The sequence below is a fragment of the Stegodyphus dumicola genome, chromosome 2 (genome assembly GCF_044657685.1).
Source record: "Stegodyphus dumicola isolate Sdum_Otavi_A_Nest chromosome 2, ASM4465768v1".
In the NCBI taxonomy this organism is placed as follows: Eukaryota; Metazoa; Arthropoda; class Arachnida; order Araneae; family Eresidae; genus Stegodyphus; species Stegodyphus dumicola.
The window spans coordinates 243,512,884-243,537,582 of record NC_140769.1 but is presented as its reverse complement, the minus strand read 5'-3'; the positions used below and the strand labels follow the sequence as shown (position 1 = coordinate 243,537,582).

Here is a 24,699-nt window from a genome sequence, read left to right as displayed (position 1 = left end):
TAAACTAATGTTGGTGTGCATGAGGAGAAGTTTAATATGCGTGTTGAAATCGAGAATCGTAAATTATGTGTCATTTCAGTCCACAAAATTGTAATTAAATAAGGAATCAAACAGTAGCTCTCTTCCCAAATATCAACTGCATTTGCTTCAATGAATCTTTGCATATAGAATAGAACCGGTACCAAACGTTAAGATTACATATAACAGAAACTTAAAATGACGTTTTCAGTGCATTCTTTAATAATATATAGAGGATTTAGGACTACTTTTTTAAAAAAAATTCCAGCAAACTGTCTTGATACAAATGCGGTGGGTAGTCAAAGAAAAGGCTTGTAAACGTCTGTTTTGGAGACAACTTTAAGAGTGTCGCATTACTTTTGTCTGTTCCATGCCACAAGAAACTTTTATTTGAAAGGATACTTCAGCTTTTGGAAAGCGAAAATAATAGCCAAGAGACACGCGAGATGACTGAGTACACAGAGTACTTATTTTCAGGAGCGAAGTTGGCTGAGCGAGTGGTACTTACATATTATCGAAACCACCTTAACAGAGGTCACCAAATTTTCAGAATACTAGACTAGACTACTAGAATTTGGCAATCATGCTCATGACAGTTGTTCAAACATGCACATAATAATCCTACAGTCAAAGCAACGTCGCCATTTTCTTATACCTTGTTTTTGTTGTATCCCAAGTTACAACGGTATTTACAAACAGATTGGTATTTTTGGTTTTATTTTTAAAATATGAGCTTGTGGATATTGCCAGCAATGGAAGAAACTGCCGTAAAATTTGTACAGAAATACGTAATTTTACTGAAACATTTTCAAAAGGGAACAAAGAAGAAATGCGTTATCCTAGACAGCCGCTGTTGCCGATCGCCGTGTACTTTCGGAAAAGAATACCACAAAAAAAAAAAAAAAAAAAAAAAAAAAAAAAAAAAAAAAAAAAGTTTCAGAAAGATTTAGTAACGAAAGAGTTTTATTTTTTTAATGCATGATGTAATTCTTATTTAATATCTAAAATTTCCATTTTAAATTGCTTTCCTTAAAGTTTAAAAAAGTTTGTTTTCGTTTGATGTATTGATAATGTGTAATAAATATCGATAGTTTGGTAATTTTTCTATAAAAGTCGCGATAACCACCAATTCTTGTACCCGGTAAACTTTTTTTTCTCTGTTCATCTGCAAAAATTCCTAGAATTGTGACAAGGTGGTTGCACTAATACGTAAATATCGATGCATTATCGAGCACTACAACACATCTGGAACTATGGTTCCGATTGAATAAGGAAAGATTAAATATCGTCTACTTAATTCTCAACTATTTAAGTCAGCCACTCAGAGAAACATTTAGAGTTGCAGCATTGTTTTTACAGGTCAACTTGTAAATTAAACCTAATATCACTTAATCTAATAAAATATCACTTAATCTAATTTAATTTTTCCCAGGGTAAATAAGGCAAAATGATAATCGTTCTCTCTTTAGCTTAGATTCCGAAAACACCAGGCGAATACAGTAATAGCAAATGCAACTAAACGCTCATTTGCGCTACGGCTTAATAGTTTAAAAAATAATGCTTTAAGAAAACTCGGCTTTTTGTGCATGCGAATATAATAATAGTTTAAATATTTATAAATCAAATAGTAAATCAGGATCTAATAACCTAGCATTAATTTAAGCCGTCCCACAATTAAAGCGATTAAAGACTGCTGAATATATATATTGAAGTCCAACCCAGACGAACAAACTGGCCTGCATTGTTATCATGATTGTTGCCACGTGCGACGGGAATACGCGTCACTTTCCCTTAGAAAAGTTCTGTATGAAGACAGTCCTCCTCTTTGGTAGATAGCTCCTATGTGTTTTGCCATGTTTAAATGACCAAGCAAACCAAATTTATGCTCGATTTCTAAACTAAAAAAAACCAGAAACTCGCCGAAAACCAGTATAGTTTGTAGAGACAGTAGGTATTTTGTTGAAGCAGGCAAGATGAAAAGAGGAATTGTCTTCGCCGGAAATCGAACCACAGACCTCTGGAATACTTGCCCAGCGTGCAGAACCACTACATCACGAAGGAACGCCAAGAAGGTGGAAGAAATACCTTATAAGTTATCCAATTGAGAGGAATATGAAACATAGAGTGTCAATAGTTGAATTGCCAATACTTTCTGTCTAGATTCAGATTATCGTTCATTATAGCTCAACATATTCATTATAGTTAAACACACTTAATTTGTACTTTTTAGTGGAGTCAACAGAAAAAGTAGTGTTGGTGTTAAAACCTTCACTGATATAAAATTAGTAATGTATCCACACACAGAAAGAAATCTTAATTTTTTTAAAAACTCTTTTATAAGAAGATTTTTAATCAATTCTAATACAACAGTAAATGCGACGGAAATAATAATCTGGAAATAAATGCCACAATAATCATCATTTATTATTGTTACCGGCAAAGTTTGAAATCCGGCATTAATTGAGAATGCCTAGGCATTGTGTATTGCCTAAAAGTAACTGCCAATGTATGAACGATTCCCACATTTCCTGGGCATTCCTTAGAATGTCAAATGACAAACCGGCAAAGCATGAAACACATTTCCGATTTGTTTCGAGGAACCGAAACTACCGTATTTTTCGCCGTATAAGACGCACCCAATTTTAAAGGAGGCAAATCTAGAAAAAAAAGATTATGAACCAAATTCTGTAGTAAAATATTTTATATCAACTGTATAAAGTTAACAGCAGTTTAAGAAATATTTTATGTCAACCATGTAACATACTAAGAGCTATCTTTACTCTCATAAACAGCCAGCAAACAGTGAAAGTAACAAAAATAAGGCTGTCATGTTTTTATTCTAACCCCAAGAATTCCTCTTCTTCGCTGCTATCAGAAATGAGGAAGGACAGATCCACGCAGTCATTGTCATCACTTTCTTCCTCACTGGTGTCAAATAAGACGTCGTCTTCTGTTCCATCCAAGGCATTACTAATGCCACACTTCTTGAATGATTTTACAACAATGTCTTTCTTTGATACTTTGATACAGAACTATTTATACAGGGGGTCTACTGCATTCTCAGTACTTCCCTGTACAGGCTGATGTAAGTTCACAATGGGCATGGTGATGAGAATACCTGAATAAATCCCATAGAGGGAGCCGTGAGTGGGAGGAAAAGAAGAAAGTAACATCAGTCAGGTGTGTCGCCCTCTGGTGGCGGTAAATGTCTTTCTTTACGGAGTCCCATGACCTTTTATCCAGCGCGGGAGCGAGCGAAGGCACGCGCCTCTTCGCTCAGCCAATCGCAGCGCGAGGCAGAGACCGTCCAAATACAGTGCGAGGCAGAGCGGGGCTTTCTGGTCTCAGACGGCGCCAAGAGGTGGAAGGGAACGGAGTGGCCGAGTATTCCTGCGGTAAGGTATGTATACAAAGGTGGAGGGGCAGCGGAGAGCCATGGTGGGCTTTTGTATTTGCCGTATAAGACGCAGGCACTTTCCCCCCCTGATTTTGGGGAGAAAAAGTGCGTCTTATACGGCGAAAAATACGGTACTTACCAGAAGTTAGTAATTGACGTAACAAAGGCAAAATGACTACTAAGGAGGAACCACGGGACTACTGGCTGCTGAATTGCTAGGATGTGATGTTTCTGAAAAACAAAAGCACATTCACTGACCCTGTTAAAAAAGCGTCAGTACTGTACAGTATTACGGCACGGGCGCTGAGTTATTTTCTGTATTTCATGATAACTCATTTGAGTACTGCCTACGGACGACGTGACAGAACGTCGAAAGAATTTTCAACCAGATACAAAATACGTTACACGTTATGATATTGAAGTGTACAACCACCTTTGTGAGCCCTGCCAGAAAAAGAGCACTGATGTGAAACTTACGATTGTTTCTGAATTTAATTTCCATTGTAAGGGTTATCCTAAGTTTTTAATATTTATTTGAAGTTAGAGCTCCTTTCCTATCCATCCTAATTTCAGCTTATAATTTCCTACCAGAATGTGTTTTTGGAATCGCGTTTAATGCAAATGAGTAAGAGTTAACTCGAAGTTCCACTGACTTCGAGCGAGAGAAATAGAATTTCTGACTAGCGCGTTTGTCTTTTGGCCACGTCTCTCTAAGCTGTTACTACGCTCGGCCGCACTACAGGCCCTTGTAGTTTAGCTAGCTAATTCGATATTTAGGGGTCAACTAGTTAAATTTGTGTCAGCTTCGGATACATCTCTTTACTTAAGCATTAGTTAAGTTCTTATTTCTTATACTTTTAAGTTTAAGCCCAAGTGGAGTCTTTGCTGTACGTCCTGAGAAAGGGACCATCTGTTAATCCTTATTTTGAGCAATAAAGGGTAATTAACCCTTCTTGAGCTTTACGTTTCTGTTACTGAACGTAAGCGATTATTCGCTTAGCTGTTCAATAGGTTTCTCCACACTTAAGTTGTCAGATGAAAGGGAGGAGCGCCACACCGTTGACAGGTTGACCTTACTGATTCCCAGTCCCGGCCAGATAGAAAATACAAACTTATTGTATTGTATCAAGATTATCTCACTACTTTTTTACATGTTTCGAAGAACAGTATTTTAATGGCACTCTTTCATTAGTTTTTCAAAATAAAATTTGTGTGTTTGAGAAATGAGCGTCTTTTAAATCATATCTTTCATAACTTTCTCATCATACTTTTACATCATAACTTTTACATCATCATACATCATAACTTTTTTTTTCATACTTTGTCTAAAGAGCATTTGTCATTCTATAGAATACCTAGGGAAAGTAGGTAATAATTCTCATATTTCATACTTTGCCTTAAAATTTCCGGCCTTTTACATACAATGCCTAGCCATTCTATAGAATGTCAGCGTTTCATACTTCGGCGAAACATTAATATTACTGATCAGAATCCAGGTCTCGATTAATCACAATTTGACTTTTAAAAATAAGTTTAGGCCTATGTGTACATAAAAATATATTTTGATTTGAAAAAAAGAGGGGATTTTTGGTGATAATATTAGCGGTCCTTTCAAATATAAACAGTAGTTTTGTTAAAAAAATTATTAAGCATAGCCACACGAAATATCTTTGGACTTAAAGACATCTTTAGAATAATTTTTATTTGTTACCTTTACTATACAGAGAAAAGAAAGCAGAAATCTTATATTATGGTAAATTTTGTGCTTTGTTTTTAGCATATGTTATTTACAATACTTTTGGGTACGCGGAAGTATGATGCATGATTTTGAAATAAGCAAATAAATTTTTCATTTTATATAAAACAAATTTAGGAAAAATAGCAGAAGATAAAACGGCGATAAAATGTGAAGGAAAAAAAATTTTTTTTTAAATATCTGACGTGCGCACCACATGGCTTTCTTGTACGGAAGATTAAATTATACACATTTTTTGCTACATTTCATTTAAACTTATTTCCTCGAATTTCATTAGAGATGTTTTTATAATTCAATCAATTCAGTTCTTACTTCACGGCAAGGCGAAAATGCATAAAAATTCAAATTTAATTAAAAATTGTAAAATAAAGAAAACGTAAAACACGAAACACAGTTAAAAAACAATGTTTTAAATTAAAATTAGAGTTTCTACGCAAAATCAAACACTTCAGCCAGCGGGCAGGAAAACAAAATTTTCGGTGAAAAAACTTTTGGTTTTTAACTTTTGGTCACACTGGAGAAAAAACCACTGAAGTTAATGCATCACCTGATTTAATTCACTGATTTAATTCACCTGATTTAATCACCTGATTTGCCTGAAAGGAGGGATGCCTCCGTGGAGGACTTTTTCAGGGGAACTGGCTCGTATACACGTTACGCATGGGGAAAACCACGAAAACGCCCATGCAGCCAGCCCGTTCGCGGGATTCGAACTTCGCACCGAACTACCAGTGTTCAGCGTCTTTACCGCTCGGCCGCTGGTGGGCCCGGGAGGTTTGGGAGAAATGTTTCTAGCAGAGGAAGGGGTGTCCCGGTTATGAGAAATATTTTGAAACTTTTCCGAAAATGTTCCATTCGCAGCTGTGTTCCACGTAGAGAGAAACCAATCAGACGAAAGTTCTGCTTCTAAAGTATCACGGGTAAGTTTCAATATGGCGATGGCTGCAACTGTGAGATCCTGAACAGTGGAAATCGAAGCCGATTTAATTTAAGAAATACAGAAAAAGCTGTATATATATTGCTGTTTTGTTGTAGTATAACTATGTAAGTCATTTTTAAAATGTTTATATATTCATTAAATTTATAATCGTGGAAATTTCAGAGTAGACAGTATTTTATGACGTGCTTGGTGATGACGTGTTATTTTTGATGATTTGTTTACAAATTATTCGTCACCGAAATTTCGCCAAATTTGTCGTATTTCGTGCTGATCGTGTGAAAAGAAATGTTATGTTATACCCTAACTAATATTTCAAATGCGAAAGTGAGTTTGTTAGTGTGTTTGTTACGCTTTCACGCCTTAATTACTTAACCGATCATCATGAAATTTTGAAGAAATATTTTTGATATATTAGAAGAGGTTATAGGCTATAAAATGCAACTTATCTGTTGAAACTTAAACTGTAATACGTTTTATAGCTTAAAATCATTGCCGTTGTATGAAAATTAAATGTTGAAAGTTTCATAACGATAAGTTAAATGATGTAAAAGTTTGTTTGCGCGTGCAGGTGCGTGACGTAAATCACACAAACATTTTATAGCCTATAACCTTTTCTAATATATCAAAAATATTTCTTAAAAATTTCATGATGATCGGTTAAGTAATTAAGGCGTGAAAGCGTAACATTTATTAACTAAGCGTTTATTAAATTTTTTGTTTAATTTAATTTATCCTCTTTAATTTAAAATCCTTTAGGATTTCCGGCTTTTGGCTCTTCTTTCACAATCATTTTTCAGTCGTTAGGAAATATACGTAGCAGTTTTACTAGATTTCATGGCGATACACTCCGTGTAAATGCAAAATATCCCCGGCTTATAGGTATTGACGAAGGGCAGTATTTACTGAAATTTTACGCGGAGTGTATTTTTAAAATTCACGCGGAGTTGAAACTTATTTTAAAGGCATCAACGCGAGCGAAGCCGCGGGTAAAAGCTAATAAGATTATAAGTTATATAAGATTATGTTATTGTTATATAAGATCCGATCAGTTCTTACCTTTGATTAGGCTTAACAGGCTTAACAGGCACTGGATTAGACTTAAGAGTTCAATAGTCGAAAACTTGAAAATGTATATAACATTATAAAGAAAATAATTTGTTACTTAGGCGCAGTTCCTGGGCCTATAACCAGTGAAGGAAAAAAATGAGCCTAAACAGATTGTAAAATCAATGAACATTTTTAATGAGAGATTAAAACTTAAACATAATTCCATATAGCAGAGAAAGCGAAGAAGTAAAAACGCATACCCATACATAGATACGTAAGAATGAGTTACATCACCAACGCACGGATAAACGATAGCGGCGCATGCGTCAGGAGAAGCGCTGCTAAGCTAAACATCGTATTATACTTTATGATGCAACAGTTTCAAATGTAAACAAATGACGGCCTCGTTAGACGTAGGGACACTTAACCCTTTGAGGGGAGGTATATAAAATAATTTAAACTGTGGTAAAATTTTGCATGAACTATGACTTATGGACCCTAAGGACACAAAATTGAGACTTCAAAAAAAAAAAAAAAAAAAAAAAAATCTAGAGCGAAATCCTGAATTTTGAGAGCCGGTATATATTTTATACCGGCGCCCCTCTAGGACATTTTTTTCCAGTTAGCTGCCAACTGTTAATCTTTGTTTTTAAAATTAATTTTGCATACTTTTGATGTGCGTCTGTAGTGATGAGTGCTTGAATACAGTTATGTAAGTCTAAAGACAAATTTTTTTTAAATTTCGGCAGAAATTAAAAATTTTAAAAATAAAATTTATGTTTTTATGCACTTTGATGATGCAACCCAGCTGAATATACTTACGTAAAACAAGGGTAAAAAGCTTTTCAACCTGATTTAAATTCAATATTATTTTATAAAAAAATTTAGCAAATATAACACTGCATGTGTAAATTCTATCATGCTGTAACTGAACTAGTATAATATTACAAGCAGATGTAACTCAGCCGAAAATTTAAAAAATTGAAAAATGAAGCACTACGACCGACTCAGCTGAGAAAGTATGTTGCATTTTTGAAGTTGTATTTTATGCTTTAGATAATATGTGAAAAAAACCATGCTTCATACAGTATACGAAGAATTGCCCCCTCCCCCTCCACACACACTTTTAGATCATCGAGGACCGCAAAGGTCCCTTTTTTATTTTTTGTATAGTTTGTAATATATCTTTTTTTTTTTTTTTTTTCAGGAAGAAACGCCGTTAAACAATTTTATTATGTGATACACCTCAAAGCTCTTATTCTGATTTTCAATCCCTTTGGCCTCATAGGGGCTCCTTTTCAACTTTTGGATACAATTTAGTTTGCATCTAAAACGGGCCTTAGAAATATTTTTCCTCCTTTCACCAACTGTGAAAATTTATTTCGGAAACAACCTATTTGTATCAACCAGAGTGCAAATTTCTCTTGTGTTCTCTAGTCTTTCATCTGAAATTAACAAAGAATTAAAAAGAATTTCCCTAAAGAATAAAAGCATGCTTTCAAACCAGCAGTTTTTGTGATTACACTATGAGATGGACCTTAAGTACATTTCCATTTTAAGTGTGCTTTCCCTTTGTGTGATCTTATCACACACAAAGGGAAGAGAGCGTGACTCCCGAATGACAAATTAGTTGTCAATCACCTCTTTCATTTTCCTTGCATTCTAGGATTTTGGAAAACACGAAGCAACGGGTGTCTTTTGGGGGCTAACATGCCACATTTAACCCCCACAATTGTATAAAGTTTTGACCCCAGATGGCAATTTTGAAATCGATGAGTCTTTCTCTTGGAGAGGGATAAATGCTGAAATAAAAATTTTAGCTACACACAGACGAATGAAACTCGAGCTGAGTACACAAAGAATAAATGAAACTAATATACTTGTATTCAGTCCTAGCGCAGAGTCAGTAAACTCCCCATTCCTCCATGAACATAATATTGAATCCCAAACGACTTATAAATTAATCATGAAAAATTATTACACCATAAACTGTTATAATAATAATGAAATTCTGTCATGTCACAGAGTAGAAAAGGAGAAAACTGGTGCTGCCATCTATTGGCGTGTTACCCTCAGTGTGGGCGCCGGTATATATTATATATTATATACCGGTATATATTATATACCGGTTTTAAAATCGTATAAATAATCTGTTAATTATCCATTCTGACAAAAATGAAGTAAATATATAAGATTCAGCATGTGTACGTCATATATTTGCAGATTTTGAATTTTTTCTTCCCCTCCAATAGAATTTATGAATCTTGCAACATGATACCTTGCAAAGAGGTATATTAATTTCATAACTGCAAAATATTGAGCATTCATAGGGTGATACTACCATTTAGAATTGAAAGAAAACACTATACACTTACGATTGTAGCTTTTGGTGTAGAAAAATTAGCATTTTTACGAAGGTTAAAAAATTGACAAACAACCGGTATATATTATATACCGGTGCCCTTCAAAAGGTTAAACTTTTAAATTGTTGATAATTCTACAACTTTTCCATACACATTAACTAAAGACATAAAAACCTTAACTGGAATATAAGAATAACATATTTCAAACACTTTTAAAGCAAAAAATGCATAATTTACCAACATGTGAGAATAAAAAAACTAGACTCAACCAGCCACTAGACTCACCAGCCATATCCATGTATATATATATATATATATATATATACACGTTTGAAGTAGCCGACTACAACAAAAGAAGGGAGGTGCAGAACTACATGTTATAGCAGTCCCATATATAAAATTTCAATGTCGTACCGCCATTCGTTCTTGAGTTATGCGTGATAGATACGCAGACACGTACGTACAGACGTCATGGAAAAAAATCTCATCTGAATTCATTTTACAATCCGTTTTGGAAAACGTGTCGTTTATTCTGATCGGGCGCACTGATGTCACTAAAAAAACATCGTTCAAATGGATTCAAAAGCCGTCAAAATAGATACTTTCGTTGAAATATGATGCCCAATTTTTTTTTTCTCAATTAAAATACTTCCCGCAGGGAAATAAAAAAATTAAAAAAAAAACTTTTGATTAATATTATTTAGAAATTTTAAAAATAGCTTTTCATATTTTATTAAAAATATACTGAAGTGCCACGGAATTAGGGATAGACGAGGCTATGCAAATTTTATAAAGCTATGCGACATCTGTGCTCACGTGAGGACGTTGTAAATGCACATACAACTACTACTATGGTTGTTCTTAATCAGTCGTTTCAATTTCCAATATGAGTAAAAGTCCTGATTTAGACAGCTTCAAGACAGGTAGTCGGCACTCGACGCATGGGCCATTCAGTTTTCAAAATCCGAAGCTGGCTAGGAATTTCAAGGTCGACAGTGTCATGAGTATACCGATAATACAAGGATCAGGTGGGAAGAAGAACTAGCGATCCAGAAAATTGCAAAGGACAATTAACCTAGAACAAGCGTGGTGTGAAACGCCTCAGCCGTATTGTACATAATCAGCAAAGCCAAACATTAGCTCATATTACCACCTAACTGACTCAGGGCGACAGTCGTACAGTCAGTAAAAGGATCGTGCAACGCTCGTTTCACCATATGGGCTTCGGAAGACGTAGACTCACGACAGTACCTTTGCTGAATGTAAGCCATCGAACTGCACTTCTTGCCTGGGCAAGAGAATACAGAGAATAGACTCTAGCAGACTTGAAATGAGTAACAAGAAGTGATGAGTCTCGATTCCGACTAAAAAATACCGATGGAAGGCTGAAAATACGGCGTCAGACACATGAAGCCTGTATGGCATACTGGAACTGTACAAGGCCATGGTGGTTTAATTATGGTCTGGGATGTTTCCTCTTGGCAATGTTTGGGAACTTTGGTACTTTTACCAACCTCCCTCAATATGATTCGCTACGTAGGGTTACTAGGCTGTCATCTCCATCCATTTATGTTGGTCTGTCATTCACACGGAAATGCAGTATCTGAGCAAGATAGCTGCACCTGTCACAGGTCCCGGGTGGCTACTGCCTGATTGGATTAGCATTCTTCTGACTTCTCCGTCATAAATTGGCTACTTAAAAGCCCTGACATAAATTCTACTGAGCATCTTTCGGACGTTTTGGATAAAGGTTTTAAACCTCATCACACAACACTAGCGACTCTTCCTAAATTATAGACAGCTCTATCCGATGTTTGGCAAGCCATTCCCGTAGAATGCTTCCAGAAACTTATTGAATTTATGTTTCGTCGTTTGGCAGCCATTATAAAGGGAAGAGGAGGCCCAAATCGTTATTGACTAGCTATTATTAATTCAGAGGCACTTCAGTATATACATGTATACTATACATCATTTTTAAAAATGAGAATAAATGCCATATGAATAATCCTCAGTAAAAGTTTATTTAAAATATTAGGGCTGAAAATAACTGTTGCAGTTCAATGAAAATTGCCAAAAAATACATAAACCATATGTAGCGTAATTATAGCTGAAGAGTAAGATTCTTAGCTTAGTCGAGCAGTGCAGCACCAGCTGGCCATTACTGGCTTAGAAAATTTATCTTTGAGAGGATAAAACTTTCAATAATCAATAAAATTTATGTGTTCAAAAAGATTCTTTTATACGGCGTAGACTTACACATTTAGATATCTAAATTATTTGCTGGATTTAAACTTCAAAATAAAAAGCACAGTCGTAATTAGATGAAACCAAATTTTATGGAAATGGATGATTTTAATGCCCATCAACTGCTGAACATTAAAGTAACCGAACACTGGTAGTTCCTACATGGGTTCGAGTGCAAGCAAACGGACTGTCTGCATGGGCGTTTTCATCGTCTTCTCATTGTATACGAGCCAATTTTTCTACGAAAGTTCTCCAAGAAGGCATCCTTCCCCTTATGCAGATAGCCCTAGTATATATTGCCGTAATTCAATAAACCGAAATCAAATGCGCTTAAAATTGCTTTAATATGCTTTATAGAGATTGTAAAAGCCTTAAATATCTTTACGCAGAAAGTAAATCTTATATATTCTCTCTTTTTTATGCTCACACTAACGCAACACGCACTCAGCCTCACACTAAACGCAAATACAAAAGAGTAATACACAAATACGTCTTAAAATTATAGCCTAACTTGTCTTTTCAGGTGAAGTTACTCAAGAAACACAAAGATTAGTGGCTGAATTGCAACAAAATGAGGCACAAGATGAAGTACAAGAAATTGAAGACATAATCAGCAGCCTTAGGGCTGAAGAACGAAGGGCTATAGCACGCGGATCAGGAGCTGGATTTGGACAAGGAGCAGGAGGTGGACAAAGAGGGCCGAATGAATTGTATAATTACGAATTCCTCTCTCAAAGCCAGGAATTTGACTTAGGGGCAGATGGTGGCGGCGTAGGAGCAGGAGCTGGTGCTGGCACAGGAGCGGGAGTTGGTGCTGGTTTAGGAGCAGGAGTTGGTGCTGGCTTAGGAGCAGGAGTTGGTGCTGGCTTAGGAGCAGGTGTTGGTGCAGGAGTAGGAGCTGGTGCTGGGGTAGGAGAAGGTGCTGGCTTAGGTGTAGGATCTCCACTTTACCAATTCTTCGCTGAAAGCAAACGATATGGCTCAGGATTAGGATCAGGAGCTGGAGCTGGAGTAGGAGCAGGAGTTGGTGCGGGAGCAGGTGTTGGTGCTGGGGCAGGAGCAGGTGCTGGAGCAGGAGTTGGAGTTGGTATAGGGGCAGGACTTGGTGCTGGCGTAGGAGCAAGTGTTGGTGCAGGAGCTGGTACTGCGACAGGAGCAGGATCTCCACTTTACCAATTCCTCTCTGAAAGCCAAGGATATAGATCAGCCTTTGGATCAGGACCTCGCGCTGGCTTAGGAGCGGGTGCTGGCGCTGGCGTAGGGGCAGGAGTTGGAGCTGGCGTAGGAGCAGGTGCTGGGGCAGGAGTTGGAGCTGGCGTAGGGGCAGGAGTTGGTGCTGGGGCAGGAGTTGGAGCTGGCATAGGGGCAGGAGTTGGTGCTGGCGTAGGAGCAGGTGCTGGGGCAGGAGAGAATGCTGGCTTAGGAGCAGGATCTCCCCTTAAACAATTCCTCGCTCTAAGGCAAGCATATTTACAAAGCATTGGAGCAGGTCTTGGTGCTGGAGCAGGTGCTGGTGCTGGAGCAGGAGTTGGTGCTGGAGCAGGACTTGGTGCTGGAGCAGGTCTTGGTGCTGGGGCGGGAGTTGGCGTAGGAGCAGGTGCAGGTGCTGGAGCAGGACTCGGTGCTGGAGCAGGACTCGGTGCTGGAGCGGGTATTGGTGCTGGAGTAGGAGCAGGTCTAGGTGCTAGAGCAGGACTCGGTGCTGGAGCAGGACTTGGAGCTGGCGCAGGTCTTGGCGCTGGAGTAGGAGCAGGTGTTGGCTTAGGAGCAGGTGTTAGTGCTGGAGCAGGTCTTGGGGCTGGAGCAGGACTCGGTGCTGGAGCAGGACTCGGTGCTGGAGCAGGACTTGGAGCTGCAGCGGGTCTTGGTGCTGGATTAGGAGCAGGTGTTGGCTTAGGAGCAGGTGTTGGTGCTGGAACAGGTCTTGGGGCTGGAGCGGGTCTTGGTGCTGGGGCTCCCTATTTCCAATACCTTCAACGCCTCGGATATAAATTAGGAGGTTTTGGTGCCGGCTTAGGAGGCGGAGCTGCAGCTGGCTTAGGAGCTGGTGCTGGAGTAGGAGCAGGTGTTGGTGCCGGAGCAGGAGTTGGCGTTGGAGCAGGCCTGGGTGCTAGAGCAGGTCTTGGTGCTGGAGCAGGACTTGGTGCTGGAGCAGGTCTTGGCGCTGGGGCAGGACTTGGCTTAGGAGCAGGTCTTGGTGCTGGAGCAGGAGTTGGTGCTGGAGCAGGAGTTGGTGCTGGAGCAGGTCTTGGCGCTGGAGCAGGTCTTGGTGCTGGAGCAGGTGCTGGTGCTGGAGCAGGAGTTGGTGCTGGAGCAGGACTTGGTGCTGGAGCAGGTCTTGGTGCTGGGGCGGGAGTTGGCGTAGGAGCAGGTGTTGGTGCTGGAGCAGGTCTTGGGGCTGGAGTAGGTCTTGATGCTGGAGCAGGTGCTGGTGCTGGAGCAGGAGTTGGTGCTGGAGCAGGACTTGGTGCTGGAGCAGGTCTTGGTGCTGGGGCGGGAGTTGGCGTAGGAGCAGGTGTTGGTGCTGGAGCAGGTCTTGGGTCTGGAGCAGGACTCGGTGCTGGAGCAGGACTTGGAGCTGCAGCGGGACTTGGAGCTGCAGCGGGTCTTGGTGCTGGATTAGGAGCAGGTGTTGGCTTAGGAGCAGGTGTTGGTGCTGAAGCAGGTCTTGGGGCTGGAGCAGGACTCGGTGCTGGAGCAGGACTTGGAGCTGCAACGGGTCTTGGTGCTGGGGCTCCCTATTTCCAATACCTTAAACGCCTCGGATATAAATTAGGAGGTTTTGGTGCCGGCTTAGGAGGCGGAGCTGCAGCTGGCTTAGGAGCTGGTGCTGGAGTAGGAGCAGGTGTTGGTGCCGGAGCAGGAGTTGGCGTTGGAGCAGGCCTGGGTGCTAGAGCAGGTCTTGGTGCTGGAGCAGGTCTTGGCGCTGGAGCAGGACTTGGCTTAGGAGCAGGTCTTCGTGCTGGAACAGGACTTGGTGCTGGAGCAGGTCTTGGTGCTGGAGCAGGAGTTGGTGCTGGAGCAGGTCTTGGCGCTGGAGCAGGTCTTGGTGCTGGAGCAGGTGCTGGTGCTGGAGCAGGAGTTGGTGCTGGAGCAGGACTTGGTGCTGGAGCAGGTCTTGGTGCTGGGGCGGGAGTTGGCGTAGGAGCAGGTGTTGGTGCTGGAGCAGGTCTTGGGGCTGGAGTAGGTCTTGGTGCTGGAGCAGGTGCTGGTGCTGGAGCAGGAGTTGGTGCTGGAGCAGGACTTGGTGCTGGGGCAGGTCTTGGTGCTGGGGCGGGAGTTGGCGTAGGAGCAGGTGTTGGTGCTGGAGCAGGTGTTGGGGCTGGAGCAGGACTTGGAGCTGCAGCGGCTCTTGGTGCTGGATTAGGAGCAGGTGTTGGCTTAGGAGCAGGTGTTGGTGCTGGAGCAGGTCTTGCGGCTGGAGCAGGACTCGGTGTTGGAGCAGGACTTGGAGCTGCAGCGGGTTTTGGTGCTGGGGCTCCCTATTTCCAATACCTTCAACGCCTCGGATATAAATTAGGAGGTTTTGGTGCCGGCTTAGGAGGCGGAGCTGCAGCTGGCTTAGGAGCTGGTGCTGGAGTAGGAGCAGGTGTTGGTGCCGGAGCAGGAGTTGGCGTTGGAGCAGGCCTGGGTGCTAGAGCAGGTCTTGGTGCCGGAGCAGGAGTTGGCGCTGGCTTAGGAGCAGGAGTTGGTGCTGGAGCAGGTGTAGGCGCTGGCTTAGGAGCAGGTCTTGGTGCTGGCTTAGGAGCAGGTCTTGGTGCTGGCTTAGGAGCAGGTCTTGGTGCTGGCTTAGGAGCAGGTCTTGGTGCTGGAGCAGGAGCAGGACTTGGTGCCGGAGCAGGAGTTGGTGCTGGAGCAGGTGTTGGCGCTGGCTTAGGAGCAGGTCTTGGTGCCGGAGCAGGAGTTGGCGCTGGCTTAGGAGCAGGTGTTGGTGCTGGAGGAGGTGTTGGTGCTGGCTTAGGTGCAGGTCTTGGTGCTGGTATAGGTGCAGGTGTTGGTGCTGGAGCAGGTGTTGGTGCTGGAGCAGGAGCAGGACTTGGTGCTGGAGCAGGTCTTGGCGCTGGAGCAGGACTTGGCTTAGGAGCAGGTCTTGGTGCTGGAGCGGCAGCTGATGCTGGAGTAGGAGCTGGTGTTGGTGCTGGAGTAGGAGCTGGTGTTGGTGCTGGAGCAGGTGTTGATGCTGGTGTAGGAGCTGGTGTTGATGCTGGAGTAGGAGCTGGTGTTGGTGCTGGAGCAGGTGTTGGTGCTGGAGTAGGAGGTGGTGCTGGCATAGGAGCTGAAGCAAAAGTTGATACTGACGTAGAAGCAGAAGTCGATGCTGGTGTAGGAGTAGGAGCTGCAGCAGGAGTTGGCGCTGGCGTAGGGGCAGGCATTGGCGCTGGCGTAGGGGCAGGAGTTGGTGCTGATGTAGGAGCTGGAGTTGGTGCTGGCGTAGGAGCGGGAGTTGGTGCTGGCGTAGGAGCGGGAGTTGGTGCTGGCGTAGGAGCGGGAGTTGGTGCTGGCGTAGGAGCCGGAGTTGGTGCTGGCGTAGGAGCGGGAGCTGGCAGCATCTTTGAAAGTTATTGTAGACAGCTAATAGGAAATTCGTAAAAGACGTTGTGCGCCTTTTATGTTGTAATATTACGTTTGTTCTTGTATAATTTTTACAATGGTTTGTTTTTATGATTTGGATAGCATTTCAATGTTCAATTTCTTTCTTTTTAAATTTAGAAATGTTCATTAGTCTATAATGTCCTGCTATTTCCCTAGATAGACCAAATTTTACTTCTTGCATTTGGTGCAGTGTTTTATATTTTACTATAGAAAATTGTTTGGAATGCATATATCTTTATGTTGTTAAAGTTGTCATAAGAAAAATAAAGTCTATTATTTTCTTCTTCGTCTGCATTTAAGGTGTAACTTTTTTATGTTTACTTTTTGACACAATCATTAAAAGACAAAATATTCCGAGAACTCTCTGACGATTTCTAAGCTGTCTAAAAGCGATTCATAATTTGCAATTACTCTGGAATTTCAAAGTATGCTATGAATATTTGTTTTTATTCTTTATATAATTATCCTGTCCACTGTATCAAGCAATACCCCTTTCCAAACTTGATCCTTTATCTTCAGACACTAATATTTACTCGTTGCGCCAAGCTTCTGAGGCCATTTCTTCAGGAAATGAAGATTTTCTAAAGAAACATCTATATTTATAATATTTTTACAATTGAAAATGTGAATGTTTTTGAGAATCTTAACTTTTCAACTCTAAGTAAGTCTGTAATAAGTGTTGAATGGACATCAAAATGTCTTACTGTCAAATTTAAATATTTTTTATTTTAATATCGAACTAAAGCATTTTATATGCTAAAACCTAAGGAGTACGAAAGTAAGTTCTTCGTACAAATATCTTATCATTCCAGAAAACATATTATTCACAAGATTCGAAATTTAATATTTTCACTTTGGCTATAAAGACTAATTTTTTTATGTATTGAAGCATTTAACTAATTATTCAAACAGCAAGCAGGAGAAAAACAAATCAACAAGGTCCATCATTTCTTGCTCCATATTGAGTACCAAATTCTAAATCTTTATAGTAAGCTACATTTTTTTTTTTTTTTTTTGCTTCATTAAATGTGTGAATATGTAGCACGTGTATGGCTCCAACACCAGGGAAAAAGTAAGAGAATAAATCCAATGAATAGAAAGAAAAATTTCTTTATTTCTCGAATATAGTGAATTTTGTTGTGGTAAACACTTCCCTAAAATGGATCTACATTACCATATTGATAACTGTTCGGGCATAACTGCATGGTTGAAAGGAACGTCGGCTCAGAGTTTCTTTGGGGAAGAGTGAGAGGAGCATGCTGAACAACGATCGAAAGTGCATGCTAAACAAAAACGAGGATCCTCGAGCGTGATTCCCAGTAATTATAAGTTAAATGTTCATTAATATAAAGATATTAATTTAAATAAAGAGAATACACACTTCATTGGATTATTTATTAATTTCTGTGCATGAGTGAGCTATCTGTTACAGATTGTAAAATAATTAATATCACTTATCTGCTACTTCACCTACAATTTTAACTTATGTTTTTTTTTATTACTTTTCCTGTTGTTGTATGGCAATGTTTATTATTATTGCTGATGAAAATATTCATTTTTATACATAATATTTAGAACGCAGTGTTTTTCAGAATTTTATTGTAGTTGTTTATGTTAGCAATGCAAATTTTTTAACTGAATAAATATTTGTAAAATTTTAAAATTATCGTATTCATTCATCTGGAGAATTTGCAGTTCATTTGAGGGATTTAAAAAGCGTCCGTAATTTTTAGTTTGCGGTTGTTTTATTTGTCCGTAATTATTGGCTGTTGTTATTTACCTTTTCTAGTGTTACGCGAGAGGACATTACTTCTGATTCGAAACAATGCTTCAGGCAACAAAAGAATTTAAGAAAGAGGACTTGTATATCTCCGAAAAAATTAGTGCGGCATTGCCTCAAAAGATCACAATAATGGAACTGAAAGGATTTATTTTCAAGACTAAGCAATTGGAGTTCGTTTACGAATGTTATGATAACGACTGTTAGTGAATGGAGCCAAAAAGGAGAACGTGGTGAAAGGTTAGATGAAATAGGATACGAAGAGCGGGAAACGATAAAGCAACATGAACTGGAATTGGCGAGAATTCATGCAAAACTACCAACTGCAGGTTAGTCTCAAAGCTCTGTTATTTTTACGGGATCTAAAAAGAAATTTAATTTACCGAAATTAGAGATTAGAAAATTTAGTGGTGACATTAAGGATTGGCTTCTCATTTGGAGTCAATTCCAACAGATTCATAATGATGAAAAAAATTGCACCTGAAATTAAATTTCAGTATCCTATTCAAGCTACAGTAATCGAGAGCCCAAGAAGTTGTAGAAAGCTTCTACCATCTACGAGTGTCGAAACTAGGTTTGGAAGAGATGAACGCTTAGTGGAGTTTTATCTTAGAGAGTTGTTCAAACTGATAATTTTGGTTCAAAAACTTGAAACAATTTCAATGGCATTTCTGTATGATAGAAGTGTATCTTAGAGCACTAGAGACACTTGGAGTAACTACTGGTAAATGTGCTTCAACTATGCTTCAGTATAGGCCAACCAGATTTTTCACCAAAAATATCGCCAAGCATAGTGATAAATGATAGGATGTGTTAATTCGGCTAACTCAGTGTAAACAACCATAAAATTCTGAAATTACGGTTTCAGCTAAACATTTACAGGTAACAGTAGTCCATTACATTTATTCAATTTCAATACAAATTTGCGAGATATTCATTAACTCAAAGTTAAATGCACGTGACCCTCTATTCTTACTTTTCCGGCATAGCTTTCTCTTAAAATTTGTCTCGCCCTGCATTGCACGAGGAAATGCAACAACTTTATAATTCTATTAAAATTAAGTACACAAATACAAAATTCGTAACACTGTTATCGGAGATTATTTAACACTCAGTCAAAGTAGAGAATATTGTTTTAGAGATAAGATTTTTGGCTACTTTGGGGGTGAGATTTTTGCATTTAGTTATGGTTTGCTGTAAACCTGCTGTTCGTGATGTTGTAATTAAGTACCAGGAGATCTTAAAGGAAAATTTAAGGTAGGAATTTTCAAACAAGCGTAAACGTTTGGGAAAACCGGACATTTCAAAGAGATATTATGAGCTAAAGTGCAGAATCGCCCACTTATTTGTTTGGCGCTTTTTACAAGAGTAAGACTGACTAATAACTCCTGTGAACCTTGCGGTATATGCAGGGATTAATGGAGCTACTCATTTTAATAATTCAACCACCATACTGTACCCGTCCCTGAATAAAAGATCGGTTGGCACCGCCAACAAATATCTTTATTGAAAAACAATTTTACATAAACAAAATTACAATCTTCTTGATTATCCTTAACAATACAATATAATCCACTGAATTATTAATACAAAACTTAAATACAATATTACATAAATAAAATTTTACAATTATCTCAATAATCTTAATAATACAAAAATCAATCCATCTAGGATAAGAATACAAAAACTAAATTACAAATCTTAGTTGTAATTATATATAATTTTTACAATGTTACGTAATATTTTAAGAAGATTGTATTACAATTTTTAATCCATTTTTACAAAAGACTTTTTCTTATTCATTAACTTTACTGAGAACTTAAGAACAAATCTTCTTCTGTTTCTGTAATATTTGTCATAATATCTTGTATTCCTTTTCTTGATTTTTCGTCCATATATATTTTAACAACATCCGATTCAAATCTCAATTTTGGTATAAATCTACACCATCTGTCCTTTAATAAAACACAATTAAGTACATGTTCCACATCTGCTTCTCTAGATCCACATTGACACATAATAGATTTAATATTAAATTTATTGTAGTAAAACGGAACATGAGCATGATTAGTAGGAAATTGATTCAGATAACTATTTCCAAAACATTTTTTTGTGTTAACTTCTTTTATGAACTTATAGGTAAATCTGTCTTTCAATTCTTTATCCCAATAGGATTGCCAAACTTGTATAACTTTAATCCTTAAAGAATTCTTAAACGAAACAATCGACGTTGGAAGAAAATCATCTATAACCTCTTTTTTAGAGGCTTGCTTTGCATAAAAATCTGCAAGTTCATTCCCTGAATGACCAATATGTCCACGAATCCAATGAAAATAAATATTTCTTTCTTAGAAACTTCCAGATATAAGTTAAATGTTCTAAGAACCAAATCCGTATAGATCTTAGAGGCAACAATAGCTTGAATTGCACTTTGGCTATCTGAATAAATATTAATTTCTTCTTGAGAATTCTTTCTCAAAAGCCCTTCCAAGGACTTTGAGATAGCGTAAACTTCCGCTTGAAAAACTGAAGAATTATTACTTAAACGAAATTTTTGAGCAGTACTTATTTCTCCACTTGAGAAAGCAACAAAAGAACATCCAATTTTTCCTGCATTCTTAGAACCATCAGTAAAAATTTCAAAGCCTTCACCTGAAGGTACTTCCTTATCCCATTCCAGATTTGAATATAATGCAGGATGCTCAACATTCTTTAAACTTAAAATTTCAACATTATTTATATCTTCAAGTCAAAATCAATATCAATTTCAATGCTTTTACCATTCTTTAAATTAAATAAAACACATTCTCTTTGTGCAATCAAATAAAGGGGCTCACAGCCACTTAAAGTAAATAAGCAAGCACTGGAAACAGTTCTAAAACACTTTGTAATGCTAAACATAGCCAGTCTTTGAATCTGAATCAACAGACTATTAATTCTCACATTATTTCTGTACCAAGCAGGACAGGCATACAGAATCTTTCTCTCAATACCTCTTTTATAGAAAATCTTCTTAATATCACTACTAAGTCCTTTAATAGCATAAAGTTTATTCAAAATTGTAGCACAATGAAGTTTAATCATCTTCAAATGAGGCAAGAAAGAAAGTTGATCATCAATCAAAACTCCAAGATATTTAATTTGCCTAACGCACTTTAGCGAATGCCCATTAAGTCTTCCTCTAGGTAATGTAATCATTTTACCTTTCTTTGCAATACCCATTATTGCACATTTTCTATAATCAAATTCCAATTTAACTTTTTTGGACCAATCATTAATCAAAGCCAAAGTATGGTCAATATCTTGGTCGATTGTATGACGACCACTAGCAGAAACTATCACAATTATGTCATCAGCATAAGCTTGAATCACAACATTATCTTTAAAATGTAATTCAAAAAGGGAGTCACAAAAAAGATTCCATAACAAAGGACCTGAATTTGATCCTTGAGGACATCCTTTACTGTACTTTCTTGAAATACTAATATTTCCTTCCTGAAAGATTACTAGTCGATCACTTAAATAATTTGAAAGCAATTTAAATAAATTCATTGGACAATTAAATCTTTTTAATTGAAAAAGAACATACGGCCACCATACGTTGTTAAAGGCACTTCTAACATCAAGAGAAATCAATGCAGTATGTAAATTATTCTTTTTATTTTCTTTTACTTTTTCCAAGAGATCCTGAATTGCAAGAGTAGTACTTCTACCTTCCATAAAGCCATATTGAGAATAATTCAAATCATGGCTAGTATTTAAATGGAACCAGAGCCTTCTAGTCATTAATTTATCCAAAATCTTTCCAAAAGCAGACAGAAGACAAATAGGTCTATAAGAGGAAGGATCACTCTTCTCTTTACCCTCTTTATTAAAAAGTATTAAGGAGGCTATCCAAACCTTCGGAAAAATTCCACAGTGTAAACATACATTATAAACTCTACACATAAAGGTAGAATCTATTCTTAAAATTTCCTGTATGATATCTAAACAGATACCATCCAATCCTGGAGCACGACCTTTATCCATTGAATCCACTACATCTTGAATTTCATCCCTTGAAAAGCTTAAATCATTAGAATTATTTTCATAATTTATAGAACGTTTTCTTATTTCTTTTTGAAAAACCGTATCATCTGCCTCCAGATCCTCTGGAAAATAGTATTTAACCAGATAATTCAAATTCTCTTGAATGGAAACAGTAAAAGAGCCATCATCTTTTTTAAGTTGGCTCAATGTTAAAGCAGACTTATATTTATCAGTAGTAAGTTTATAAGGAATGCCAAAAGGTTGATTTAAATTTGTATGGGAACACAAATCATCCCAAGAACGATTCTTAGCTAAATTAATTTCTTTTTTATAATTACCTCTTAAACGTTTATAAACGTTTTCTAAAAACCTCTTATCATCTAAGTTAGATGCACGAAGAAATTTTCTTCTAGCAAGACGTAGTTTAGATCTTAAAAGATCCAAATTTTTGGTCCACCAAATAGCCTTTTTCTTAACAGAGTAACAACTCTTTTTTAACATATTCTTATCACATAAGAAAGTAATTTCTCTTGAGAAACTTTCTATAATCTCATCAAGATTCTCTTCATCAACTTCTTTAGTATTAAACTGTTCCAGGAAGAACCTCAAATCCTTCTTAAAATCAATCCAGTTTAATTTATTAAGATTATATCTCTTTTTTACACTTGAGGAACTTCTTGTCACATTTATGTCTATATCTATGTAGTTATGATTACTACAAGATATGTCAGAAACAACTTTCCAATCAATATTAAATGCATAATTAGTCAAAGTCAAATCTATCCAAGAAGAGCCTCTACTTCCCTCAAAAGTGGGAATTGAATCAGAATTATTCAATATATGTAGTCCATAAGTATTAGCAAATTCTAATATCAATTTGCCTCGAGAATCTTCTTCCTGGATACCCCAAACATCGCTTTTTGCATTAAAATCTGCACCGATTAATAAATCATTAGTTAAATTTCTATCTAATATTATTGAAAGTTCGCTAAAAAATTTTGCCAGGTCTGCGTTTGGGGAACAATAGGCAGAGATTAACAATAAATCCCTATTACCAATGTTCAATTTCAATATAACCATACAATTTGAGGTAAAAAATTCTACCACCGAAATTGCATTATCAAAAATGACAATTCCTGCCAAAGGAACTTCTTTATCAGAATAGTACACTCTATGAATAGAGGAAAAACCTTTTATTTTGTTATAAACATGATAAGGCTCTTGTAAGAGCGCAAAAGAATAGTTTTGTTCATTATAACGTTGCTGTAATTGAGACACTGCCGCTCGTGCATGATGTAAATTGATCTGAACCCCTTTTAATCCTTTTGAAGAACTATGAGCCATAATTTGCTCTTTTGATTAACAGATCAAATTGCCTTTTTAAACTTGAACAACTATTTTTATCTAAGCTCGAGTGTCTCACATGCAGTCCCAATTTATATTTATTATTGGCTATAGAACAATTAACACAGGTTGGATTATTATTACAATTCCAGTATTGGCTATAGAACAATTAACACAGGTTGGATTATTATTACAATTCCAGTGGCTATGACCAATTTGAGCACATTTTGCACATATCATTTCCTTTGCACATCTTTTCTGAAAATGTCCAAATTCTTAGCATTTATGACATCTTACTATGTTTATATATTCTTTAATTATTATTCTAAACCACTTAAAGTTCAATTTTCCTTGGTTCATTATTGTCTTAGATTTCTGGGGGTGAATTTCAGCCACCCAGTGTACTTTATTATTTTTACTTTTAATCTGAAATAGGGGATTGAATCCTCCTTCTTCAAAAATTGAATTTTGTTTTAAAATTGCATCCTGCAATTCATCCTTCTTGACTTCAGAATCAATATTATACAAGATTATTTTTGGATTTTTCTTTATAGGAGCTCTCATTTCTATATCTTCCTTCAACAATGTATTTGTTTTAATCTCTTCTTCTAATTTATTGATTTCTTCATTATTTAAACATTCTACTGCTATACCTCCATTATTAATTTTTCTTACATTTCAGATTCCAATTTTAAGTTTTACAGGATCAATGGTTTCCACTATTTTCATTTTAACCTCTTCTGAGGAAATTCCTTTCACTTTAAGAAATATTATCGCTACATGTTCATTCTTTTTCATTTTATCTTTCTTTAGAGTCAAACGTTTTTCCATTTTTTGTTCCTTTACTATTTCTGAAAATGTTTTTTTCGGTAGGTATTTTTTGAATACTCTCCAATTTACCTTTCATATTTTCTATCTCCAGAGCTTGTAAAACAATAAAATTAAACAACGCTTCTTGCGCTTTAAATATCTTTTTCCTTAAAGGAATTGTAACTCTTGAAGCTTCCTCCAAACTCGTCTCTATATCACTTATCAAAAGTCTTGCCTCCTCAATCAGTTCATTTTGAGGCACCATCTCAGTTTGTATAATTTGATCCATTCTCGTTCGAATTCAATTAGGACCCTGGGGTTTCCCCAATTGAACTTGGAGCCTGGATTTTGACCTCCCCCCCTGGGAGGAGGAGCCCT

At 37.7% G+C, this 24,699-nt stretch overlaps 3 protein-coding genes across 10 annotated transcripts in view; 1 reads left to right on the top strand and 2 right to left on the bottom strand.

Moving 5' to 3' along the window:
- LOC118193683 (uncharacterized) overlaps positions 1-16,644 on the top strand; it is a 55,929-nt gene extending 39,285 nt beyond the window's left edge. For 2 of the 8 annotated variants that reach the window (XM_085811962.1, XM_085811956.1), the window contains one exon: positions 13,903-16,644. In XM_085811962.1, coding sequence (XP_085668088.1) covers positions 13,903-16,355 — 2,453 coding nt within the window. In that variant the 3' untranslated portion in view covers positions 16,356-16,644. The remainder of the gene's footprint in view (positions 1-13,902) is intronic. The other 6 variants (XM_085811960.1, XM_085811957.1, XM_085811961.1 and 3 more) reach the window with 6 other exon arrangements.
- On the bottom strand, positions 12,295-12,931 carry LOC146998913 (uncharacterized; the record flags this gene model as incomplete). Its single annotated transcript, XM_085812277.1, has 1 exon — positions 12,295-12,931. A coding segment is annotated over one exon (219 nt), but the record flags the coding sequence as incomplete, so codon positions are not given.
- On the bottom strand, positions 12,928-13,723 carry LOC146998912 (uncharacterized; the record flags this gene model as incomplete). Its single annotated transcript, XM_085811964.1, has 1 exon — positions 12,928-13,723. A coding segment is annotated over one exon (789 nt), but the record flags the coding sequence as incomplete, so codon positions are not given.
- Positions 16,645-24,699: the final 8,055 nt, after the last annotated feature.